Source organism: Babylonia areolata, chromosome 14, assembly GCF_041734735.1.
Source record: "Babylonia areolata isolate BAREFJ2019XMU chromosome 14, ASM4173473v1, whole genome shotgun sequence".
NCBI lineage: Eukaryota > Metazoa > Mollusca > Gastropoda > Neogastropoda > Buccinidae > Babylonia > Babylonia areolata.
In genome coordinates this window covers 32,350,683-32,378,367 of record NC_134889.1, presented here as the reverse complement: position 1 = coordinate 32,378,367, position 27,685 = coordinate 32,350,683, and the positions used below count along the sequence as shown (strand labels likewise).

General features: G+C 46.4%; 1 protein-coding gene across 1 annotated transcript; it reads right to left on the bottom strand.

The window, feature by feature from the left end:
* Positions 1–2,346: 2,346 nt before the first annotated feature.
* LOC143289993 (uncharacterized) lies at positions 2,347–27,394 on the bottom strand. The gene is made up of 7 exons (XM_076599287.1): positions 27,255–27,394; positions 23,080–23,163; positions 21,887–22,277; positions 20,130–20,331; positions 14,434–14,535; positions 12,610–12,778; positions 2,347–6,908 (listed from the first exon to the last, which is right to left on the bottom strand). Exons 2-7 carry the CDS (start codon positions 23,135–23,137, stop codon positions 6,118–6,120), a joined length of 1,713 nt encoding a protein of 570 aa, XP_076455402.1. The 5' UTR covers positions 23,138–23,163; positions 27,255–27,394; the 3' UTR covers positions 2,347–6,117.
* Positions 27,395–27,685: the final 291 nt, after the last annotated feature.

The following is a 27,685-nucleotide window of genomic DNA, read 5'->3' as shown; positions in this document are numbered from 1 at the left end:
TTCTTTCTTTACACGCATGCATGCATACATATAAGGAAAAAAGACAACTGCCATCATAACAATAAACAAATCACAGGCAATGGAATAAAAACATTATTTGAGCGAATCATTTATCACAGCAACAGCAGAGGGGGCAAATGATTTTTTTGTACACATTCTTCTTTGCAAGAGGGATTTTACATCGTCTACCAGAAGGGAGTTTCTGAAAGACAGAGTTAAGTGGATGAGTGGAATCATTAAAAATTTGGAGTGCTTTTCTGCTAAGTGTGGACTGGTATAGGGTGTTCAGTTGTTGCTGGGGCTTGGTTATGATTTTGCTGGCCAGGTTTACGACTCGTCCTAATTTTGTCTTTAACTCCCACAGTCAGATTGCCAAACCAGGCCACAATACTGAAAGCCATGACACTTTCTATCAGACTTCTGTACGCCAGCTCAAGTATGTGTGGACTAACATTAAAACTTCTTAATTTTCGCAGAAAAAAAGAGTCTCTGGTGAGCTTTCTTGGCAGTGGCATCAACATGTTCACTGAATGTGAGACTGATCAACTATAGTCCCTAGATATTTAAAACTGTCCACTATTTCCACTTGTTTCTGATCTATTATGACTGGATTTTATGACAGTGTGTGTGTCCCTTTCACTGCCTAAAATAAGTTCTTTTGTTTTCTCCACGTTCAGTTCGAGAAAGTTATCCCTTAAGAAAGAGTTTATGACACTAATTTCTAAAAAAAAAAATACTGTGAAATTGAAAACTCGTCTTTTAAAAGACCTACTAAAACCATGTCAGCAGCATATTTTACAAGACTGAGAAAAAGGTCTGAGCACCTGATGTCGTTAATGTAGAGGGAGAAAAGCAAAGGGGATAAAACACAGCCCTGCGGAACTCCAGTATTCACAGTAATAATTTCAGACAATATGGGCCAGCCAGAACTGACATTCAGACAAACACGCTGTGGCCGATCGCATAAAAACTGTCGTATCCATAAAATAAGGTCAGATGTTGCATCTAGGTCTATAAGTTTCCTCACTAAAATATGATGTTGAATAGTATTAAAAGCAGCGGACAGGTCCATAAAAAGTACCCTAACAGATGTTCCAGATCTGTCCAGATGACGTGCGATTAGATCAATTAAAGAAATTGTTGCATCATCAACACCTCGTCTAGCCCTGTACGCAAACTGTAATGGATCCATGTGATCAGCTATACATTTCGATAAGTGTCCACAGACAACTCTTTCCATACATTTGGCAATGACAGATGTGAGAGCCACTGGGCGGAAATCTTTCATTTGGACAGCACCAGAAAACTTTGGCAATGGAACAATAGTTGTCATCTTCCATAAGCAGGGCATGAAATGATTATCTAAAAGAAATTGAAAAACACGTGTAAAAACTGGACCAAGCTGGTCGGCACAAACTTTCAACACGCGACCTGACAGGCCGTCTGGTCCGGGCGCTTTGTTTGGGTTGACACGTGAAAAACACCTCGTCACCTCAGCTGTGTCCAGTTCCACAGGGCAAGAGACCAGTGACTGACATAGCTCATCACACTCTGCACGGAAATCATGCCTGTCAAACCTTGCATAAAACCTGTTCATGTCATTGGCAAAGCCAAAGGGGTCATCAGACAACAGAGCTTTGGGTCGCTGTTTCCTCTCCATCATTGTATTTAACCCCTGCCACGCCTTCCTAGCATCCCCACACAACATTTTTCGTTCCACTTTATCTTTATATTCACGTTTTGCTAACTAAAGTTGACTGTTAAAACTACTTTTGAGTTCATTTACCTTAAAAGTGTCACCAGCTAAAAATGCTATTTTCTTTTCATTAAGAATACCTTTCAACTCTTTAGTAATCCATGGTTTATTATTAGAAAAAATCTTAGTGGTCTTTGTCTTAATAACTAATTCTTCACAAAATTGGATGTACGATACAACATGATCCACAAGTTCTTCAAGAGTATTGGAACAACTGTCAATAAATAACTGCCAGTCAGTGGCTTCAAAACAACCTTTCAAAGCTTCGACACTGTCACTGTCCCACTTGTTTGTGTTGTGCAATACTGGTTTTTGACGTTTTACTTTTTGAATGTAATTTGGAATGAGATGTACAACATTATGGTCAGACCTGCCAAGAGGTGGCCTGCATGGAGTAGTATAAGCGTCAGGAATTTCACCACAGCAACGATCTAGAGTCCTGTTAAGACGTGTGGGGCACGACACATATGATGAAGGTTAGGCAAATGTCCTGTAATATCACACGTGTTGAAATCTCCAAGTATGGACACAGCCTGTTCCACTGACCTACTTAGCGCCGCGTTGTAACTGTCAGCCACACGTTGTGGGCCTGGAATGTAGGTCAGAATCACTGTCACCTGTCCAAATTCACGGGGAAGATAGTGAGGACGGAAAGAAACAGTCAAGATTTCATACGATTTCGTGCTGATGCGCTCACGAACACAGAAGTTTATGGCCCATTTTTTTTGTAAACAAGCTTGCACAGACCACCACCAACTTTTTTCTCCGTTTTCGTTCTGTCTCTGTCAAAACGAATAGTTGTGAACCCCTCAATATCAATATCCCCTTCCCGTTCAGTTAGCCATGTTTCTGTAAAACAAAATAAACTTGTTCTTTTATAGTCATTGTCATACTGAATAAGAGCAGAAAGTTCGTCAAGTTTGTTGTGCAGAGAGCGAACGTTGGAAAGGGTAATGGCTGGTAGTGGTGGTCTGAAGCCATTCCTTCTCAGTCTGTTTCTCACTCCCCCTCTAGCACCACGTTTCTTTTTGCCATTCTTTCTCCTGGATGTTGGTTCAGTAAAATCAGTGATAAAACCGGGGGGCGGTATAGAACTGCTGTCTTTAAAACTCAGTAAAAACTCACGGCTGTAGTGCAGTGGTGTAATGGCGGCTCTGTCATAAAACTCACTCGAACCAGGCCGTGAATGAAAAATCCCCTCTGCAAACTTAAAACAAAAGCACAGCACTAAAAGAGTCACAACACTTTGAATACATTCTTACGAACACACACGGCAAAACTCCACCTGGAAACTTATTTACAGACAAAAACTGACAGAGCAAAATTTGAACCTAGGGTCAGCAACAGTGTCGCGCCCCACAATACTTCGTCAACCAAACCCAATATCAAAAAGCTGAAATATTTTTTAATTCAATCGAAAGATATCTATAATACTGTCGCGCCCCGACCCTCCTGAGACGGGACCTACCTTCTCACACAGAAGGAATCAGGAACTTGAAAGGTTAAATAAAGTTTTATTACACGACAAACGATTGCAAATACAAACAAATGACACTAAAGAAAACCCCCAAACAAAAAGTATACTGTCACAAACTATGGCATACAACCCTCATGCAATCAAAGCACACACATGCACGCGCACACAAACATACACACACACATACTCATGATCACACACACACAAACTTGGATCCCGAGTGATGACTAATGATAAAGTCGATGTCCCTTCTGGGAATGTGAGGGAAAGAAGGGGAGGGGACAAACACAAATCTTGACCTCTTCCACCCACCCCTACCGCAAACGGTGGGCGGCACTGTTGAGGGGGCTGGCGGAAAAGCTGGAGTGATGAAGTTCGACACAAGATGATAAACGACGATGCTGCGACGAGGGACGACGAGGGACGACGATGAGAAGATGGATGCACGGGTGATGTTCGGGAAGGGTCAAAGGACACACCTGGGCTGGGAAAAGGGAAACAAGGGAAAAGGGACGAAAGGGAATAGCTGGGCTGTAACGTCCACGCTCAACCCAGGACGCTATTGGAGTCGCGAAGGGACGCTGCCAGTCTGTCGTCCTAGCGGACTCAGGCGGGAAAGGGAGATACCAGGAACAGGAACAGGAACAAGAACAGGAACAAGAACAGGGACAGGCCTAAAAGGCCAATATTACTATGACAGTAATATCACAAACTAGCATAAACATCATAACGATTTTAAGACTTAATCCAATTACGTAATAAGAAAATCTGCTTTAATCACTGCACTTGGCAAACACGGCTCAGTTCCAATAAGTGGTTTATACAAAACCCAACCAAATGCAAAACAATAACTACTACTACCACTACTGCCACCACTACCACTTCTACTGGCACTACCACCACCATTACTTGGGAAATGAACTTATCCGAGACCTATTACAATACGGGAAAAATTACAACAATGAATTTTACTCAAAATCCCCCATAATACTAGGACGAGTAATGATTTAATACAGTGCAGCAAGAAAATCAATTAACCATGTATAACATCAAACAAGCTAGCCAACCACTTTTACACTTTACAGAATCATTTCGAAAGAGACCCCTTCCTATTTATCCAATGTAGCATTCACACACACAAAAAAGAACGATAAAATTTAAACGTTTAACTGAAGATAAATACTGGCTACTTACATGGAACAACTTGTTCCCCTGGTGGACTTGGCTAGTCAGGAAAACCTAACTTCAACACACACAGGTGTTATACACAACTGGGCAATACATATTTCCACACCCAGAACATCCACATGGATGTTACTCTTGAGAGCTCTGCCGCGCGTCTGACTTCCAAAAACCAGTTGTTGTTTTTTAATTCAGCTGATGCTGCCCTGAGTACAGCTTAATGGAAAAATAAAAACCCAGCATGTGAAAACCCAAGAAATGACACGATGTGAAACTCAAGCACACAAAAACAACAGGCGTTCGAAGTTTATACATTATACAAATCCATCCACACACAGGCACATGAAATAGGAAAAAGGTCAAAAGTTAAAAAAAAATGTAATCCATCTCGCGACAAATACCTCTTCGACCAAACCCAATGTCAGAAAGCTGAAATATTCTTCAATTCAACCGACCTACCTCCATTGTGAAAGCAGACGACATTTTTCATGGAAATTTCAATATCCAAAGACCACAAACTAAGTCAAAAAAGCATACAACCTGGGCTCACCTTCAAAAATGTAGCAGGTAATTGATTGAATCGGTTTTGGAGCAGGGTGTTCACATCTCTCCAGAGTTTGGAACCAACAGACATTCCGAAAATATCAACTGAAAAAAACAACAACCAAACCCCCCCCAAAAAAAAACTCACTCATAAATGAAACTCAAGGGGACTAACTTGGTTAAAAAAAAAAAATTCCTCTCTACTCCACAGATTCATAGCAACTCCAAAACGCCTTGATCACACTAACACATTATTGTCCTGTGCAGACAAGAAAGATGTCTCAATTCTGTGTCTGCTTGATCTCTCGGCAGCTTTTGACACAATAGATCACGATATTCTTCTCGACCGTCTTCATCACACTTTTGGAATCTCTGGTACAGCCCTCACTTGGTTCAAATCTTATCTTTCCAACTGCACTCAAAGAGTGTTCATCTCATGTTCTCATGCTGAATCCAGACCTCTTCCTGTTGGATATGGTGTTCCCCAAGGATCTGTTCTTGGTCCAATACTATTCAGTCTGTACACTCAGCCCCTGTCCAACATCAGTAAACATCGATGTGATTTTCACAAGTTTGCAGACACCCAACTCACTAAAGCTTCTTCTCCAAGTTCTTTTGCTATCCTTCGTGAAAACATGTTGCAGTGAAGGAATGCATGCTGACCAACAAGCTCATACTCAATGATGTCAAGACAGAAGCCATGCTCGTAGGCTTTAGGTCTGTGCTTAGTTTATGTATCGGACCATTCCTTGGCTGTCTGCAATGCTGTTGTCAACTTTCAAATTTCTGTCAGAAACCTGGGTGCATACTTTGATTCAGCTCTGTCCATGCATGACTATGCCAGTAATTTATGCAAAACTGCAAACTTCCAACTGAGAAAAATCTGTACCATTCGACCACAGCTGACTGTTGAAGCAATCTCTCAGCTTGTCTGTTCCTTGATTCTCAGTCGCATTGACTACTGCAATTCACTACTCGCTGGTTTGCCCTCTGATCTGATATCACACCTTCAGATGATCTTGAACAATGCTGCCAGAGTCGTTCTCAAAAAGTCAAAAAAAAAAAAAAAGATCATGTTACCCCTCTCTTGCGTCAACTTCACTGACTGCCCATCCAGTACAGAATTCAATACAAAACTGGCATATTGGCTTATCACCACTTAGAAGGTTCCCTCCCATCTTACTTGTCTTCTGTCCTTCATATTTACACTCCGTATTACCATCAGAGATATCACAGTAAGTGTCATCAAAATCAGGGCCGTCATCAGTGTCATTTCATCATCAAGTACTTTGGCAATTTCATCATCAAATGTATTGTTATCATAGATGTCAAAGTATGTGTCATCATAATCAGGGCCATCATCACTCAACCCAGCAAGATAGTTGTCAAAATCATTGCCATCCTCCTCGTCACAAGACCAATAATCAGTGCCCTGGTCCAGCTCTGCGATCAGCTCTGGCAACATGACAGAGGGCGTGACGTGTGGACCGGTCTCCTCGGTCACGCCCTGTGGCGCTGCGAGGTGGCCGAAGATGTCCAGCCGGTCAACGATGTCCCGGCACTGGCCGTGAAACCCCTCCGCCTCAGCAAAGGCAGTTACCAAAACCGCTCTGCGGTCCAGCAAGGCCTTGTGGTGGCGGGCAGGCAGGCTGGTGTCAGGGCCATCTGGGGCACCTGCCTCTCCTGACTCCTGCAGGACCCTGGACGCTTCCTTCTGCTCCTTGTCCAGGGTGTCCATGATGCCTCGCAGTGCCTTGTGCAGCCTTTGGGTCTTCCCTTTGTCCTTGTCCGACACGTCTGCTGTGGGCTGGCCAGAAGTTCCGCTTCGTGTCTTCTGCCTCAGGGCGGCCAGCTCCATCTGGATTCCCTTCACCTCCTGGAGGACGGCTTTCACACGGAGCGATGAGGCGATCGCCTTGTTATGGTCCTCCAGACGTCTCAGAAACGTATCTGAAAATGAAAACAAAACAAATATGGAAAGAGATAGAGGTTTGAAAGTATGACATGGGCAAAAAAGCAACTGTTCTCAAAAGCCAACAGTACAGTCAAGGAACTGTCAGCAACTGGTTCCACACGTCAGATGGGAAGGCTGCCTTCTATCTTCTGCACTTTTCAACATCCTCCTGGAATGTACAGTGACTGAGGACTCTCTGGAAGGACACTGGCACTCTCAACATCGGAGGACGGACCATCACAAATCTCTAACACAAGACAGTGGAACAGTCCAGTACTTAAAGCACTGGACTTTCAGTCTGAGGGGCTTGTGTTTGAACCCCAGTCATGGTGCCTGGTGGGTTAACTCACTCAGTACGGCCAGTCCTCTCTTCTCCTCTACACAGACCCCTCGGATGTCCAGTGGGTGTCTGAATGACCCAACCTTTAGCTTCCATCGTCAGAATTGTGGTATTCTTTGTCAACATTCACCTCTTCAGTATAAGAGCCTTCCGCTTGCACTGTTTTGATGATGGTAATTGGGGTGAAACACTGTTAACGTCGTCTCTTTCGCCGTTCGTATGGAGAGAGTTAAGGGTGAAGATTTTTCTCATTTCCCAGGCTTACATATGTGTGCAGACTTGCTAGTGCCTGAACTTTTTTTTCGTGAGAATACACATACAGAAGATCAAAAACGAAGTCAAAGATCCTCAAACTCATATCAGTGTTTGATGGGTCAGGAAACAAGATGAGCGCCCAAAGGCAGTCATCAGTCGGCTCTACCCAGGTTGACAACCTGTTGTGCAAATGACTCCGTGTTTGCAAAGCGCTTAGAGCTTAGTCTCCGACCAAGGATAGGCACTATAAAGTATCCATATCATCATCATCATGCATACACCACCAGTGAATGGAGAATGTTTATCAACCTGACAGTGTAATTTCTGCTTGGCAGATGTGGTGTAGCATGTATGGATTTGGCCGAACGCAGTGACGCCTTCTTGAGCTACTGATACCGATACTGTAAAAATATAAAAAATATTTTTAAAAAATAATAAAAACCACAAACACACAAAATACAACAATGTAAATACGCATGAAAGCCCAATCTTTCCTGACCCCTCTCTCTCTCTCTCTCTATGCCTCCCTACCCCTGTATCTCCCCTCTTTCTCCCTCTCAATACCTGTCTGAACAGTTTATGGTTCTTTTACTAAGTTTCATGTTCATACATTCCGCTGTGAATTTCTTCTTCCTGTTCGGCTCTTCACAGCATCAGTCCAGCCCGCCTGATGAATGATGCCGTCCTCTCCAAGTCCTGTCTGGAGCCATGGAGCGTGGTGTGCAGTAGGGTTGGTGTCGTCCTCTCCAAGTCCTGTCTGGAGCCATGGAGCGTGGTGTGCAGTAGGGTTGGTGTCGTCCTCTCCAAGTCCTGTCTGGAGCCATGGAGCGTGGTGTGCAGTAGGGTTGGTGTCGTCCTCTCCAAGTCCTGTCTGGAGCCATGGAGCGTGGTGTGCAGTAGGGTTGGTGTCGTCCTCTCCAAGTCCTGTCCGGAGCCATGGAGCGTGGTGTGCAGTAAGGTTTGGGTGTCAGCCACACGGTGTCTCTGAGGGGACAGGTGTGAAGAATGTGTTCCAGTGTTTTTAGTCTTCGAGACCACAGGAGCAGGTAGGTGATGGTGCTAACTTCATCTTCCTGAACAGGTGGGCAGTGAGACAGTTACTGATTGATTGGTTGGATACTTATATAGCGCCTATCCCCGGTCAGAGACTAAGCTCTAAGCGCGGTGTCATTCAATCAGATTTCAGGCACCCACACATACACGCTCAGACAGACCGGTAACATTTTACGTGTATGACCATTCTGTATATTTACCCCGCCATGTAGGCAGCTATACTACATTTTCAGAGGTGTGCATGCTGGGTATGCTCTTGTTTCCATAACCCACCGAATGCTGACATGGGTTACAGGATCTATAATGTGTGTATTTGATCTTCTGCATGCGTATAAACACGAAGGGAGTTCAGGCACTAGCAGGTCTGAACATATGTTGACCTGGTAGATCGGAAAAATCTCTGCCCTTTACCCATCTGGTGCCATCACCGAGATTCGAACCCAGGACCATCAGATTGAAAGTCCAATGCCATTCAGCTACTGCACCCATCAATGTCCAGTTTATAATATAATCTCATGATCACCACCTGCAGCCACCATTCTAGGTGGGATTCAATGCCTCCCTCGTGGTTCTCAATTGCAGCATAGTCTTCTTGGGGGTCTCCTTCTCTGTGAAGCTGATGTTATTTTCTGGTTGACTTCCTCTTGTTCTGAGTTTGGCGACCTGATCTGCTGCGTCGTTGTCTGGGATTTCGCAATGGGCTGGCACCCACTGCAGGACTACTCGTCTTCTCCTGGCAGCTTCTTGGAGTCTTTCCATGAGGTGAGGATGTTTGTCTCCTACAAGGGCCTCCAGAACAGACAGTGCATCAGAGAGGAAGACAACTTTGGGGACAGTCACTCTCTGAGTAAAGAACCGTGGCAGCAGCCAACATGAGGGTCTGAATTTCAGCTGAGTAGTTGGAGCAGTGTTTCCCAGTTGGTATCCCTGCCATGGTGTCCCTCAGCACATGTGGAGTGATGGCCTAGAGGTAACGCGTCCACTTCGGAAGCGAGAGAATCTGAGCGCACTGGTTCGAATCCCATAGTTGCCATTATTTTCTCCCCCTCCACTAGACCATGAGTGTGGTCTGGATGCTAGTCATTCAGATGAGATGATGCTCTTAGTGCACGTAAAAGAACCAAGCAACAAAAAGGTTGTCCCTGGCAAAATTCTGTAGAAAAATCCACTTTGACAGGAAAACAAATAAAACTGAAGACACAAAAAAAGGGTGGTGCTCTCAGTGTAGTTGCGCACTCTCCCTGGGGAGAGCAGCCTGAATTTCACACACAGAAATCTGTTGTGACAAGAGAAATACAATGCAAATACAGCAGAGGAGATTTGATTGAGTAATGCCGCTCTGATGTAAACGAAGCCTCGGCACAAAGGAATCAGACCCCCTGCCAGGGTCTGCTCTAGTGGGTCACGGTACGGTAATTAACCCCTTTACTGCTGCCGGTGAGTATGCTTGTCGGTGAAGGGCCGTCACCTCACTGTGCAAAAAAGTCAGTGACAAGATGGCGGAGGAAGCTGTGCTGGTTCACTTCAACTCGGACACTGAAGACGAAGATTTTAGTGGATTCAGTGAGCAGGATGACGTTGAATAAATGTGACTATCCCTAAATTATAGATGTTATTTTCGTAGTGTTTATTTATTTATTTTTTTTGTGGCACTAGCAGTATTTTCGCTTGTTTTTCTTTGTGTTGTTCCCGCTTGTGTTTGTTTCATAACCTACAGTATCGACAGCTTTTCTGTAGTATCAGTATGTGTTCCGGTACTGGAAATAAGTGCATCTTATAAACCGGTGCGGCTTATGTATGTATAAAGTTGCTTTTTTTCTCCAAAATTTAGTGGGTGCAGCTTATATACCAGTGCGCTCAACAGACCGACCTTTACGGTAAACCTTACATGTCAGGATGCCAGTCACACCATTCACTGTCTGCGCTTCTTCCTCTTGGAGCGACATCACTTTTGCTCCCCAAAAATCAACTGCACTATTTAAAGCTTCACAAAAAGTAATAGTAGAAACTGCTCTTCAGATTGACACCACTGATCTCATTTCAGCATGGTTCAGCAGTTATGGGGTTAAACTAAGCCCCAGAAAACACATTCACACACACACACACACACACACACATGCAGGCACGCACGCGCGCGCACACACACACACATACTACACATCCACATGCACACACACTACACATCCACATGCACACACATACACACACTACACGCACACACACACCCACACACTACACACACACACACGCACGCACACACACACACACACTACACACACACACACACACACTACACACCCACAGTTTGCAAATAGAAAATTGTATGTTGCTTTTGTTGACTTTGAAAAGGCTTTCGATTCTATTTCCAGAAAACTTTTATGGCCTGTTTTGTTGAAAAATGGAATCAGTGGTAAGCTGTATCTTTGTGTGAAAAGTATGTATAATGAAGTGAAAGCGAGAGTGAGATCGGGGGCAAAATTATCAGAATAGAATGTGTATAGCCAAGTGGGTGAAATTGTAGCAAATCAGATCAGTCTGTTGAATTGGACGAATTGGGATCAAGCAGTCATTCATGTATCGTCATTAGGACAAGCAAAGATTGGTTATTTCAGTTCAACTAGTTGGGGAGTGAGTGTTGTAGCTTGCATTAGTATGCACAGTTTGTTGTGGGAAGGGATAAAACCTGACTTGTAATAGTTTTATGTTATGTTGATAACTTAGTTGTGTTGGGAAACTATGTTTGTGTCGGTGAACAGCCAGTTTAAGTTGATCTTGTGGTTTGTGGAAAGAAAAGGGATTAATGTGTGAAAGCTACCCACTGAGGGAAGTACTGGCCTATATCTTTTGAGTCCCCCCCCCCTTCTATTTTGTTACAGATATCTTGTTCTGTATTTTTGATGTATTACCTACTTGTTTTGTATATTGTAGGTGGTGTTGCTGACAAACTCCTAAAATTTCATGTGCATAGCTCTATCCGTTCCCAAGATATGATAGTTTTATTGAGTCACTGGGTCCTAGAAGACCCAGGAAGCATGGTTAAAGCATATAAAATGTTATATAGTTTGGATAATAATGGTAAGAAGACTTGGGCAACGAGTGTTCGTCAGTGTTTAAATACATATGTTTTTGCATTTGTATGGGATAATCAAGGGGTGGAAGATATTGCAGGTTTCTTAAAGTGTTTCAGACAACGTATTATTGATTGCAGGTGGCAAGATTGGCATGATCATATACAAACTAGTGATAGATTCGCACAGTTTAGACTTTTTAAAACATCGCATGTGATTGAGCCATACATTGAGTTAGGACTGAACAGATATATAAAATGTACACTGACAAAATTTAGATTTGGTATTTCTAGTATTGCTTCTCATAGTTTTAGGTATAGCATTCTAAATGAACCCATGTATACATGCTGTTTATGCAGTTCGGGTAAAGAAGATGAATTGCATTTTTTGTTATGTTGCCCTGCTTTGTGTGACCTTAGACAAAAACTTATTCAACCGAAATATTATAGAGATCCGTCTAATTTTAGGTTCAATTTACTCATGTCTTCAGGACAGGAATGTACTCTGCATAACTTAGCCATATATATATGAAGGATTGAAGAGACTAAGTACAGTTATCTCGTGAATGTTGTTGAATATTTGTGTTGACTATTTTGGGTGATATGGTTGATATTGTGCTAACAATTTTTGGTTGATTTGAATTGTCTATTTACTGTGTCATGTCATTTTCTAATTATTATTTATCAATGAATCCCCCTTCAGTAAGGGGCTCTGGCCTTATCTGAATAAAACATTCGTTCGTTCGTTTGTTCGTTCGTACACACCCACATGCACACACACACACACACACACATACACACACACCCACACACACGCACACACACACACACACACATACACACACCACACACCCACACGCACACACACCCCCACATACACACACTACAACCCACACGCACGCACCCACACACACGCACACACACACACATACACACACTACACACCCACACACACACACACTACACACCCACACACACACACCTTTCTGCTCCTGAGATTTGAAGCAACACTCCTGGTCCTCCTCTTCTTCCTCCGTGGCTGCAAACTCCTCTTTCAGGCTGTCCGTCTGGATGTAATGGTTCAGGACGTCTGTTGCCGTGAACAACTTGAGAGTCTTGTTCTGCTCCAGCCTTGCCACAGATGGTGAGCGCTGTGGAAACCCAGTCATGAAATCTTCCCTGTTCAACCCTTTCACCGCCAAGCTCGCATTTATGCACAGGCGTGGTAGAGGACCCATGTCACTGAAAGCTGACCATTCATTGGTCTGTTATCCATGAACCTACGGCTCTCAATGTTCGGTGGTAGGATAGACCATATTTTCTATACATCGGAGGGGGGAATCCCCAACTATTCCCTAGCCACTGTCTTTTTTGTGTTTGTACCACAAGGGAATTTTTTTACTCTAAATTGACTGGCGGTGAAAGGGTTAATCATCACTCTGTTGTTGTGTTCAATGGGGGCCTGACATACACAGGGGTTTCCCTAACAGCAGACACATCAGTGAGAATGACTTTAGTTAACAACTGACCAGTAAGAATTACTGCACGCACACAAACGTTAGGTAATAGCTGACCAGTGTGAAAGCTGAGTGTGGATACACCAAAAAGTTGGAACAGTTGTTTCTTGTGTAAGTACGCCCGAACAGATGCATTCAGGTACTTATCCAGACACCTTCACAGTATTGTGTACACACACACACACACATATATATATATATATATATATATATATATATATAGAGAGAGAGAGAGAGAGAGATCTATCTATATACATACATACACACATATATCTCTCTCTGTCTATCTATCTATCTATATAATTATATACACATACACACATAGATCTATCTGTCTATATATCTATTTACATATACATACATATGTACACACACACATATATATTCACACACATATATATACATCTATCTATCTATCTATCTATCTACAGAGACAGAGAGAGAGAAACATATTTATGGCACAGCACACAAGAACATGCCTGAAGTCGGAATTCATTATATTAAACATTTATGTACTTTCAGAAAGTTTAAAAACCACAGATTAATATACAAAAAAAACACAAAAAAACCCAAACAAACAAAAAAACATAACTGGTCTATCTATCACAGTCCATGAGCATGAAAAGAACAAATGGAGAAACAAGCTCATGAAAAAAACATACATTTGCCTGCTTGTAACTTTAGGACGAGAATCATTCTGAACATGTATCTGGTGTCAAGAGACTCTGAATTAAATAGACTACTAATCTTTATATGAAAAAAGTACAGGAAAATTAATAATTTCTTTCTGCACTCAAACAAAGTCAAGAATGGTGAGTGGAGGAGTGATGACATCATGCCACAATTATGCAGTCAATGGTGAGAATGTTCAAATGAGAGACAAAGGCCGCATTTGTGTTTGAACAAAAAAATATTTCCACAATGCTAAAGTAGAACTTCGGCTTTAGATCCCATATCAAAATAACGTTTACAAACAGCAGTCATTAAGTGTACTGCCACATCATCGGCTGACGTAATTTCAGAAAAGCCTGAAGTCAAATGCACTGGACATTGCAACAGCCCATGCACCTGAAAACGTTTAAAATTACTACAGTTTCAGGCAGTCTTATGCTCAAATACTTACCGACAGCAAAGATAAGACTTCAAAGATGCGAAATTTGTAAAAATCTCGTTTTTCATTCTTTTGAGTTTGACCCAAATGACATGTTTTTGTGCATTGCTAAGAATAGCTAGCTGTGACTTTCGCCGGGGTTTTCTCGTGCTGTGTCACATATATAAAATATATCTACCTCCACTGAAGGAAGACGTTCTGTTGTCGTGTGCTCCATTGTTTCACTGTCCAAGGTTTCATGGTACGTTCTCTGCTTTTTGTGTCTCCTTTTCTTTGATCGCTAAAAAATATTAGAAAATAAAATTAGGCAACACTGTAAACAGAAGATGGAACAGTGCTCATGAGTGGGTGGGGGAAGGGGGATGTAGGGGGTTGTATATAAGCGTGAATATGTGTGAGTGAGTGTGTGTGTGTGTGTGTGTGCGCGTGCGTGCGTGTGTGTTGAGTTCCTACAATGGGACTGCCGACATGAACAAACATCTAACTCTAAAAATACAACATTCAAATGATTCCTCTTTTGAGCGTATATTTCTTAATAAGCTTAATAAACCCCTTCAGTGCCAGGGGGAAAACAGCAGAAAGAGGTGTTTCAGGTCATAAAACATTATCCAAAACAATGAATAAGCCAAAAACTGAGAAAATGGTCTGGAGATATTCCACTCTAGACAAACTGTGTGAATTTTCAGCCTTCCAGAGCTATTTCCCGTTTTCTGATGACGTCATCAGTGACGTCACTATGCACATAATTAATACGTTTATGGCAGTTAAAGGGTTTTTTTTCTTCTTCTTCTTCTGCGTTCGTGGGCTTCAACTCCCACGTTCACTCGTATATACGCGAGTGGGCTTTTTACGTGTATGACCGTTTTTACCCCTCCATGTAGGCAGCCATACTCCGCTTTCGGGGGTGTGCATGCTGGGTATGTTCTTGTTTCCATAACCCACCGAACGCTGACATGGATTACAAGATCTTTAACATGTGTATTTGATCTTATGCTTGTGTATACACATGAAGGGGGTTCAGGCACTGGCAGGTCTGCACATATGTTGACCTGGGAGATCGTAAAAATCTCCACCCTTTACCCACCAGGCGCCGTCACCGTGATTCGAACCCGGGACCCGGGTTTTAATATAGGTATAAAAACAGAAGAATATACAGCATGAATAAATTTACGGTATTCTGATTTTCAGAACACATGGACACCATATAAACCGACATTCCCCCCTACCCACCACACACATTCCCCCCCTTCCCATCACACACATACCCCACCCACCACACCGCACACATCCCTCCTCCCCACCACACACATCCCCCCCCCCACACCACACACATCCCCCCTCCCCACCACACACATCCCCCCACCCCACCACACACATCCCCCCTCCCCACCACACACATCCCCCCTCCCCACCACACACATCCCCCCTCCCCACCACACACATCCCCCCTCCCCACCACACACATCCCTCCTCCCCACCACACACAGATTACCCCATCCCCACCACACACACATCCCTCCTCCCCACCACACACAGATTACCCCCGCCCCCACCACACAAACATCCCCCCATCCCACCACACACATCCCCCCACCCCACCGCACACATCCCCCCTCCCCACCACACACATCCCACCCACCACACCACACACATCCCCCCCACCACACCACACACATTCCCCCTCCCCACCACACACATCCCCCCTCCCCACCACACACATCCCCCCTCCCCACCACCCTCCCCACCACACACACCACACACATCCCCCCTCCCCACCACACACATCCCCCCTCCCCACCACACACATCCCTCCTCCCCACCACACACATCCCCCCCTCCACACCACACATCCCCCCCCCACCACACCACACACATCCCCCCCACCACACCACACACATCCCCCCCTCCCCACCACACACATCCCCCCCACCACACCACACACATCCCTCCTCCCCACCACACACAGATTACCCCCTCCACACCACACACACATCCCTCCTCCCCACCACACACATCCCCCCACCCCACCACACACATCCCCCCACCCCACCACACACATCCCCCCCACCACACCACACACATTCCCCCTCCCCACCACACACATCCCCCCACCCCACCACACACATCCCCCCTCCCCACCACACACATCCCCCCTCCCCACCACACACAGATTACCCCGCCCCCACCACACAAACATCCCCCCATCCCACCACACACATCCCCCCACCCCACCACACACATCCCCCCTCCCCACCACACACATCCCCCCTCCCCACCACACACATCCCCCCCACCACACCACACACATTCCCCCTCCCCACCACACACATTCCCCCTCCCCACCACACACACCACACACATCCCTCCTCCCCACCATACACATCCCCCCTCCCCACCACACACATCCCCCAACCTCACCACACACACCACACACATCCCCCCTCCCCACCACACACACCACACACATCCCCCCTCCCCACCACACACATCCCCCCCTCCCCACCACACACATCCCCCCTCCCCACCACACACATCCCCCCTCCACACCACACACAGATTACCCCCTCCCCACCACACACATCCCTCCTCCCCACCACACACATCCCCCCCACCACACCACACACATCCCCCACCCCACCACACACATCCCCCCTCCCCACCACACACATCCCCCCACCACACCACACACATCCCCCCCTCCCCACCACACACATCCCCCCTCCCCACTACACACATCCCCCCCACCACACCACACACATCCCCCCTCCCCACCACACACATCCCTCCTCCCCACCACACACATCCCCCCCACCACACCACACACATCCCCCAACCCACCACACACATTCCCCCACCCCACCACACACATCCCCCCTCCCCACCACACACATCCCCCCTCCCCACCACACACATCCCTCCTCCCCACCACACATCCCCCCACCACACCACACACATCCCCCCCACCACACCACACACATCCCCCCCACCACACCACACACATCACCACACACATCCCCCCACCACACCACACACATCCCCCCTCCCCACCACACACATCCTCCCCACCACACCACACACATTCCCCCTCCCCACCACACACATCCCCCCCACCACACCACACACATCCCCCCACCACACCACACACATCCCCCCTCCCCACCACACATCCCCCCCACCACACCACACACATCCCCCCTCCCCACCACACATCCTCCCCACCACACCACACACATCCCCCCTCCCCACCACACACGTCCCCCCCACCACACCACACACATCCCCCCTCCCCACCACACATCCCCCCCACCACACCACACACATCCCCCCTCCCCACCACACATCCCCCCTCCCCACCACACACATCCCCCCCACCACACCACACACATCCCCCCTCCCCACCACACACATCCCCCCCACCACACCACACACATTCCCCCTCCCCACCACACACATCCCTCCTCCCCACCACACACATCCCCCCTCCCCACCACACACACCACACACATCCCCCCTCCCCACCACACACACCACACACATCCCCCCTCCCCACCACACACATCCCCCCTCCCCACCACACACATCCCTCCTCCCCACCACACACATCCCCCCAACCACACCACACACATTCCCCCTCCCCACCACACACATCCCCCCCACCACACCACACAAATCCCCCACCACACCACACACATCCCCCCTCCCCACCACACATCCCCCCCACCACACCACACACATCCCCCCTCCCCACCACACATCCCCCCTCCCCACCACACACATCCCCCCCACCACACCACACACATCCCCCCTCCCCACCACACACATCCCCCCCACCACACCACACACATTCCCCCTCCCCACCACACACATCCCTCCTCCCCACCACACACATCCCCCCTCCCCACCACACACACCACACACATCCCCCCTCCCCACCACACACATCCCCCCCTCCACACCACACACATCCCCCCCTCCCCACCACACACAGATTACCCCCTCCCCACCACACACATCCCTCCTCCCCACCACACACATCCCCCCCTCCACACCACACACATTCCCACCCACCACACCACACACATCCCCCCCTCCACACCACACACATTCCCACCCACCACACCACACACATCCCCCCTCCCCACCACACAGATTACCCCCTCCCCACCACACACATCCCCCACATCCCACCTCCCCACAACACACAGATTACCCACTCACCGCCACGCACATTCCCCCCTCCCCACCACACACATTCCCCCCTCCTCCCACCACACACATCCCCCCCTCCCCACCACACACAGATTACCCACTCCCCACCACACACATCCCCCCACCACACCACACACATCCCCCCTCCCCACCACACACAGATTACCCACTCCCCACCACACACATCCCCCCACCACACCACACACACCCCCCCCTCCCCACCACACACAGATTACCCACTCCCCACCACACACATCCCCCCACCACATCACACACATTCCCCCTCCCCACAACACACATTCCCCTCTCCCCACAACACACAGATTACCCACTCCCCACCACACACATTCCCCCCTCACCACCACACAGATTCCCCCCTCCCCACAACACACACACGACACATCCCCCTGTCCCCCCACACCACCACACACATCCCCCTTCCCCACCACACACATCCCCCTGTCCCCCCACACCACCACACACATCCCCCTTCCCCACCACACACATTCCCACCTACCCACCACACACACATGACACATCCCCCTGTCCCCCCACACCCCCTCACCACCACACACATCCCCCTACCCCCCACACACATCCCCCCCTCACCACCACACACACACATCCCCCCTCACCACCACACACACACATCTCCCCCCCTCACCACCACCACACACATCCCCCCTCACCACCACCACCACCACCACACACATCCCCCCTCACCACCACACACACATCCCCCCCTCACCACCACACACATTCCCCCCCCTCACCACCACACCACCACACACATTCCCCCCCCCCCCACCACACACATCCCCCCCACCACACACACATCCTCCCCCTCACCACCACACACATCCCCCCCTCACCACCACGCACATCCCCCCCTCACCACCACACGCACATCCCCCCCTCACCACCACACACATCCCCCTCACCACCACACACATTCCCCCCCCTCACCACCACAAACACATCCCCCCTCCACACACATCCCCCTCACCACCACACACATTCCCCCCCCTCACCACCACAAACACATCCCCCCTCCCACCACCACACACATCCCCCCTCCCCACCACACACATTCCCCCCCTCACCACCACACACATTCTCCCCCCTCACCACCACACACATCCCCCCCCCCACCACACCCCCCCCCCCTCCCCACCACGCTCCCCACCCCCTCACCACCACAAACATATCCCCCCCTCACCACCACAAACATCCCCCCTCCTCCCCACCACCACACACATCCCCCCTCCTCCCCACCACCACACACATCCCCCCCCCCACCACACACACCCCCCCCTCCCCACCACGCTCCCCACCCCCTCACCACCACAAACATATCCCCCCCTCACCACCACAAACATCCCCCCTCCTCCCCACCACCACACACATCCCCCCTCCTCCCCACCACCACACACATCCCCCCTCCTCCCCACCACCACACACATCCCCCCTCCTCCCCACCACCACACACATCCCCCTCTCACCACCACAAACATATCCCCCCCTCACCACCACAAACATCCCCCCTCCTCCCCACCACCACACACATCCCCCCTCCTCCCCACCACCACACACATTCCCCTCTCCTCCCCACCACCACACACACACACACAAAGCAACGAAGAAAAAAAAACCCTCCTCCCCAACCTTCTTTCCCTTCGTGGGGCAGGTGCAAGGGAACCCCTTGGCCAGCAGCCCCTGGAGGTCGGCCGGGACGGGGATGCCCACGCTCTTCAGCAGCGTGGTCTCTATATTGTCCCTCAGGGCGGCGTTGTCCTTGTTCCAGGCGACCAGCTTGAACACCAGCTTCCACAGCGACTCGTCCATGTCACTGCCTTCCGTGATCCTCCTGCAGGCATCATCACCACAGGGAGGGAAGTTTCAGTTTCAGTTTCTCAAGAAGGCGGTCACGGTGTTTGGACAAGTCCATATATACGCTACACCACATCTGCTAGGCATAACCCAATGCGATTAGTCAGGCCTTGAGTGCAAGTTAATAATATATCTGTGCACCTATCGGAGTGGATTTCTTTTTACATAATTTTGCCGACAACGCTCTTGTTGCCATGGGTTCCTCTTCGGTACGCCAAGTGCGTGCTGCACATGGGACCTCGGTTTATCGTCCCATCCGAAAGACTGGACGCTCACTTTGATTTTCCAGTCAAACTTGGGAGAAAGGGCAAGAGCAGGATTCGAACCCACACCCTCGCGGACTCACTATATCGGCAGCTGGGCGTCTTAACCGTTCTGCCACCTTCCTCCTCAGGAGGGAAGATTATGGCAGAGTGGTTACGATGCCCATTTGCCACCAACACAAGTGTCCGTGAGGGCCCTGGATTCCAATCCTGGTCCCACCCCTTCTCTGCCCCAGTTCCACTGGAAAATCAAACCGAGCATCTAGTCACTCGGATGAGGTGATAAACCCCAAGGTCCTGTGTGCGCACGTGGCGCACTGAAAGAGAACCCATGGCGATATAAGTGCTCTCCTCTGGCAAAATTCTGAAGCGGAAATCCACAAAATTAATATTAATATATGCAAGCACTCAAGTCCTGACTAAGGTGTTGGGTTATACTGCTGATTTTTCTGCAAAAAAAAAGGGATACATCAAGAGAAAGAAGCCCCCCCCAAAAAAAAACAGTCGTGAACTTCTTCCTGACCTGTGAGCTCCGTCTTACCTCAGTGAGGCAAGAGCCAATCACTGACAAGCGTACTTTCACTTTTTGTTGTCAGCAGCAGTAAGTGAAGGGGTTAAAAGGTGCAGGGAAACAAACACTCAAGTTTCTTCAAGAAAGTAAGCTGCAAAACCTTACACATACCATTTACTTCACACACACACACACACTCTCTCTCTCTCTCTCTCTTTCTTTCACACACACACACTCTCTCTCTCTCTCACAGACACACACTCTCTCTCTCTTTCTCTCTTTCTTTTTTCACATACAGAGAGCAAACAATGATGGAACAAACATGAAAATACAAACCACATTTATTCAAGGCTGGGCGATGCGCCTCCCCCCCCCCCCCCCCCCACTCCCCCCTTTTTTTGTTTTTAGCCTGGCACGAACCACACACAGAGAGAACAGACAGACAGACAGACAACAACAAAACAACAACAACAACAACAAACTGACAGTCACAGAGAGAGGGAGGGGGTGGGTAGACAGAGAGACAGACAAGAGGTAGACAGAGATAGACAGAGGGAGACAGATAGATAGATAGATAGAGGGATAGGGAGAAGAAAGAAAGAGACTTAGATAACATTAAAGAAAGAGAGAGAGGGGGGAAACAAGAGACAGAGAACAGGTAAACAGAGTGAGAGTGAGAGAGAGAAAACCAGCCCAGAAAACACACGTTGTCCTAGAGACAGTATGGGGCAAACAAAGAAACAAACAAAAAATCAAACCTGTACTCCTGCTGACTGCACGCCCCTGCCCCAGGAAACATGTCCGCGAAGCGCCGAAGCGGAACCACCTTCTGTATCAGGTGGCGCAGGCACTCGTGCACTCCTCCGTCCCACTGGAACCTCTTCCCATCCACCACCAGCGAGCATGTGGCTTCCAGCGCCGGGAAGCAGTGCGAGTGGAACCGCCCGGGGGGCACTTTGTCTAGGAGGGACCAGCAGCGTCTGGCGCGGTTCCTGCGGGTGCCAGCGTTCCTGATGCTCTCCTCGTCCTCGCTGTCAAACACGGCATCTGCCCTGAGTCGGTCGACCAGGCCTGACTCGATGGGGAGAACCAGCTCCAGGAACCTGTGGTGGATGGCTCTGAGGAACTCCGTCTGGGACGTGAAGACCTCTGGGGGAACACAATACAATGCAATGCAATACATCTTTATTAATCCAACTGGAAATAATGTGTCGCTCACACCACACAGTACTCTCAGCCCACAGCAGTGTCTAGCTGATAATATGAACACGGCAAAAGTTTAACAACTTAAAAGTGGAAAGGTTGAATTAAAAAAATGAAAGTGAAAAAAATAAAATAAAAGAAAAAGAAAAAAAAAGAAAAAAAAAAGCAGCTTAATTTATCACACAGTAAGAGAATTCAGAACGTGTATTCTAAAGAAGCTAAGAAGTGCAATTAGTGCAATAATAATTTCCGAATAAGAGACAATGTGATAAAATTATCATTATAATTTATATTGTTATAAAATCTCCAATGGCAGTTTCTGTTATGATTTTTTTTAAAGTATATATATCACATTCTAGGATGCCATAAAAGAGATATGTTCTGATTTTATCACATACATTAAGAAATACTGATTTAGGAGGAAAACAAAAACTATTCCAAATCATTAAAAATTCTTTAGAACCGCAGGTCCACCCAAAACACAATGTCCCTACAAACATGAGAACACACACCCTTATAATCTCAAAAGACCATCAACTACAAACACATATCAAAAAGTAACCACTATTTCCATGTATACAAGCCTCCATTTACATCAAAACACATGCACATGCACACGCACACACACACACACAGTACCTTCGCCATGATCAACATCAACTGGTGAAGCTCCTCTTTCTGTCACAAACACACACACACACACACGCACACACACACACACACACACACACACACACACACACAGTACCTTCGCCATGATCAACATCATCTGGTGAAGCCCCTCTTTCTGTTTCACTTTCAGTCATCTTCAGATCTTGCAGTTTGAGCAATCCTGAAACAGTTACACACATGACAACGTTCATATCAATTAACCCCAATGACTGCTAAATGTTGGTGAAATGAGCTGAAGGTGGCATGAGTTCAGAATGATATTATTATTACCATTTGTGTACTCATCAATGGTATTATAACTGGCTTTGTTGAACAAAATTAACTAACAGTAACACTGTCCCATGAGGATGAAGTCCAAAGGCAGAATGGTGACTGACATCCTCATCTGTAATCTCTTTCCTGTCTTGGTCAGGCAACAGACCTTCAGGCGACGGGCGCAATAGCCAAGTGGTTAAAGCATTGGACTTTCAATCTGAGGGTCCCGGGTTCGAATCACGGTGACGGCGCCTGGTGGGTAAAGGGTGGAGATTTTTACGATCTCCCAGGTCAACATATGTGCAGACCTGCTAGTGCCTGAACCCCCTTCATGTGTAAACGCATGCAGAAGATCAAATACGCATGTTAAAGATCCTGTAATCCATGTCCGCGTTCGGTGGGTTATGGAAACAAAAACATACCCAGCATGCACACCCCCGAAAACGGAGTATAGCTGCCTACATGACGGGGTAAAAACGGTCATGCACGTAAAAGCCCACTCATGTACATGCGAGTGTACGTGGGAGTTGCAGCCCACGAAAGCAGAAGAAGAAGAAGAAGACCTTCAGGCTTCACTGTTGAGCATACTCAGCAGCAGCAGTCAAATGGTTAAGCGAGGTTCTCACCACTGATGTCCAACATGTCTGAATGTGACATGAATGCGACATGACCCAGTTTTCCTGACATCCATGGGGTCACCCACAATCAGTTTGTGAACAGACGGGCAATGCAAAGTGCGGAAAAATGGATGGTGTTTCATAAAAGCACATATCTCAATATCTCAGCCTTCCTCAAAATAGTATATGATTTTTTATGGCTCCGGTAATTAACAGTAGAAAGCTCATGCTTTTCACCTTCCCTATCCACAAAAAAATGGTACTTTTTAGTTTTTCTCTAAAACCTTCATGTACAGCCCTGAAACGTTGCTTCCTTAAACATTTCTAGCACTAGGAGGAGACATCACTGCGTTTGGACAAATCCATATACGCTAGTGTTACCACATCTGCCAAGCAGATGCCTGACCAGCAGCGTAACCCAACGCGCTTAGTCAGGCCTTGAGAAAAAAAAAAAGAAGAAGAAGAAAGAAGAAGAAGATAATAATAATGTGCAAGCTAGATATCTGGGAAATGTTTCAGTTGACACTGAAAGCCATGGAGAAAGTCTGTTTACAATTCAGAGGTAAGACAGCTTGATTTATAGTTTTCTCTGGGTAGTTTTTTTTTTTTCTTTTTTCACTTTTTTTTTTTTTTTTTTTTAATCAACATAACATGACATAGCTCAGCTGACATGTGAGAGGTGTACATGACTTTTTGGCGAAAGGTGGCACAAAATGTTCAGAAACTGTTAGTGTACATGACTTTTTGGTGAAAGGTGGCACAAAACGTTCAGAAACTGTTAGAGGTGTACATGACTTTTTGGCGAAAGGTGGCACAAAACGTTCAGAACTGTGAAATCGAGGAATGACACAAGCTTTTACCTGCTACATGGACACAGACGTAGACTGTTTTCTGTTGTACAGTGGCCAGCAAGAGTTCTGCGCTTGCTGGGTGATGTGCCTATTCGGTGCTGTAAACCTTGACCTACGAATATCAGATGACTACTCCAAACTGGTAAAGTCCTTTTATAGCAACCTAAATTATAGCACCTATTTTACCGGCACTTTTTTGTACATGCGTGAAATGATATTACCATTAATAGATGTAATCCATTTTCAGAGGATTTTGACTTATTTTGTACGTTATCTTACTCAATTCTTCAGTCACTAAACTAACGTGCCATCATCTTGCTTTTTCCATTTTTGGTCCCCACAAACCATGGAAATGTAACCAATAGGCGCAATAATTCAGGATGCTAAAATAGGACGTTACCCTCCAAATGCACAAAGCATTCTCACTGGTGCCAACCTAGAATTCAAACTGGTCCCTCCATTTACAGGCCCCAACCAGGAAAAGATCAACAAAAATCATGGCGGCTTAAATTGACAGAAGTTGGTTCGTCTTCATGATATGGGTCACTTTGCATCCTTTTAAAGCCTGATCGTTGATTGTGAGGGTAGAATGCACACACAATATCAAGTACATGTCATTCCTCAAACACATGTAGAACAAAACATGTGAAAATGATGATTTAAATAGGTCCCGGAATGTAGAAATAGGACCTCTTTGTGGCCACAAGTGGTATGCTAAATCATAAGGTTTATTTGTTACTAATCAAGACAACTAATAATGAAAATAGGTTGACTGCTAACTAATATGAGGGGGGTGGGGATGGGGGGGTGTGCCAGGGGGAGGGTGTGTGTGTGTGTGTGGGGGGGGGTCCATTACTTTGTGGTAGGCCTAACATGATGGGCAATATCCTCGTTTCCTCCCTTCCACTCCTCTGTGTAACTGATGGAGTGAACTCCACGCCTTGTTGTGAACACTAATTCCGTCTTGAGGGGGGAAATTGTGGATATTGCCATATAATCTACCTTTGTGGAGTTTTCCTACCCATCCTCCACCATTCTTGTATCAACTTCATTCGTTTTACTTTAAGCTGTTATCTGCAGCAGTCTGTTATGATTTTAGTTTAAACATTTCCAGTAGGTATAAGATATAATTAAAAATTAAAAAACAACAATTCTGAACTCTATGTTATTAGAAAAACTAAAGATGTACACGAAAGTTAGTTCCCCTTCTGATCTAAATGGGCCAGAAAGAAGCGTATTGCTCCTCACTGATCTAAAAGAGTCGCTCCCCTTCCAGTGGACAAGTTATTACGCCAGAGAAGACGTCTGCTCAATCACATGATGGACACGAACATGAATCAGTATCGGTATTCCAGGTAACATCATTACAAATAAAGTCGACAGCACTGCTACACACAATTTTCAACATGTGTAAAAAGATCCACCTTCGCCAGCGATCAATCCATTGGTGAACTTGAAAACATGAAAATGTGACTCAGTGTCACAATCACTCTGGACAACTCATGCACACAAGTAGTAGTACTAGTAGCTCAGGGACTGGCAAGTCATCTGCCTAGACCTCTCGGCCTTTTTAATTTCATGTCCCCATCTTCATCTTCATCTTCACTTCTTCCATTATATTTTATTTATTTATTTTCTTCTTCTTTTGTTTGTTGTTGCTGGGCGGGGTAGGCAAGTACACTTCTGTACAAACTTTGTTTTCTTTTAAGATGGTTTTGGTGTCAAGGAGATTTTTGAACGTGTTAGTATTTTATGCAAGTTTAACTTCAGTTGGTAGTGCATTCCATGTTCGTGCAATTTGGTTAGCCAATGATTTTTTTCTAATGATGGTGTTGCAGTGTTCTAAACAAATTTTCTTTACTGAGTTCCTTGTACTATCATAGTCCGACATTCTAAAGATTTGTCTTGCATTTACATCATTTATGTTATTTAATATCTTATAAGTTTCAATCAAATCTCCTCTTACTCTTCTACCTTTTAGTGAGTGTAGATTAAAGTATATAAGTCTTTCTTGATAACTCATATTCTTGCATTCTTTTAATAATTTCATTGCTCTTCTTTGGACCTTTTCTATTGCTACAGATTGTCTCTTAAGGTATCGAGAAATGATACATAACAACAACAAACAACACCTGAGCCAATAAATAGTTAGTACTTTATACGTTTTACCCAGCTTTCCCGAGTCATCCAGTTGACAACAAACTTTTTTCCCTCACAATCAAAACAAAAACAACATGGTGATCAATCAGGTACGGCTCAGTCTTGATGAAACCAGTGCTTTGCACTTGTTGACTTGTTCATCAATATCCTCTCTTGATCAGAGTCCTGTAGAAAGCGAGTTCAAACGGCATATATTTGTAACTTTCAGACGGCCAGGGCACCAAAAGGATACGATTAAGCCCCTTGCACTGCCACAACAACAACAACAACAAAGTTCGGCCATGATGAATTTATACGATGCACAATAAAAACATTTTCAGCCTGATCCCGCATTCGATGGTTTTGCCACAATCATAACTCATACGTACCGCTATAGATTATGTTGCTAATAGTAGTGGATGGCTTCCAGAATATCAAGCATGCCACTGATGGAATCAATCCATGGCCGTTTTACGATTAAAGATTGTCTGTAAAATCACTGCCAAACATCGGCACTGTGTTGTGGGGGTTTTCGCGAATGGGAATCCCCTGTCTACTCATGGGTAGCATTAGACTTATCTCCCTTAACAGTTGTCGCAGATTTTGTTTGAATTGCATATCATATCATATCAAGTGTCACGGCTTTTAAGCTTTATCAGCCTTTTGCCTGATCAATTAAGACTTTAAAAAAAAATTTTTGGTCATACTTTATATAAGAGTGCGCAATTACTAATGTTATGGCTAGCTTCCTATGGAGAAATTAACTTGGAATCCATAATCCTTCCAGTATCAGTATCAGTAGCTCAAGGAGGCGTCACTG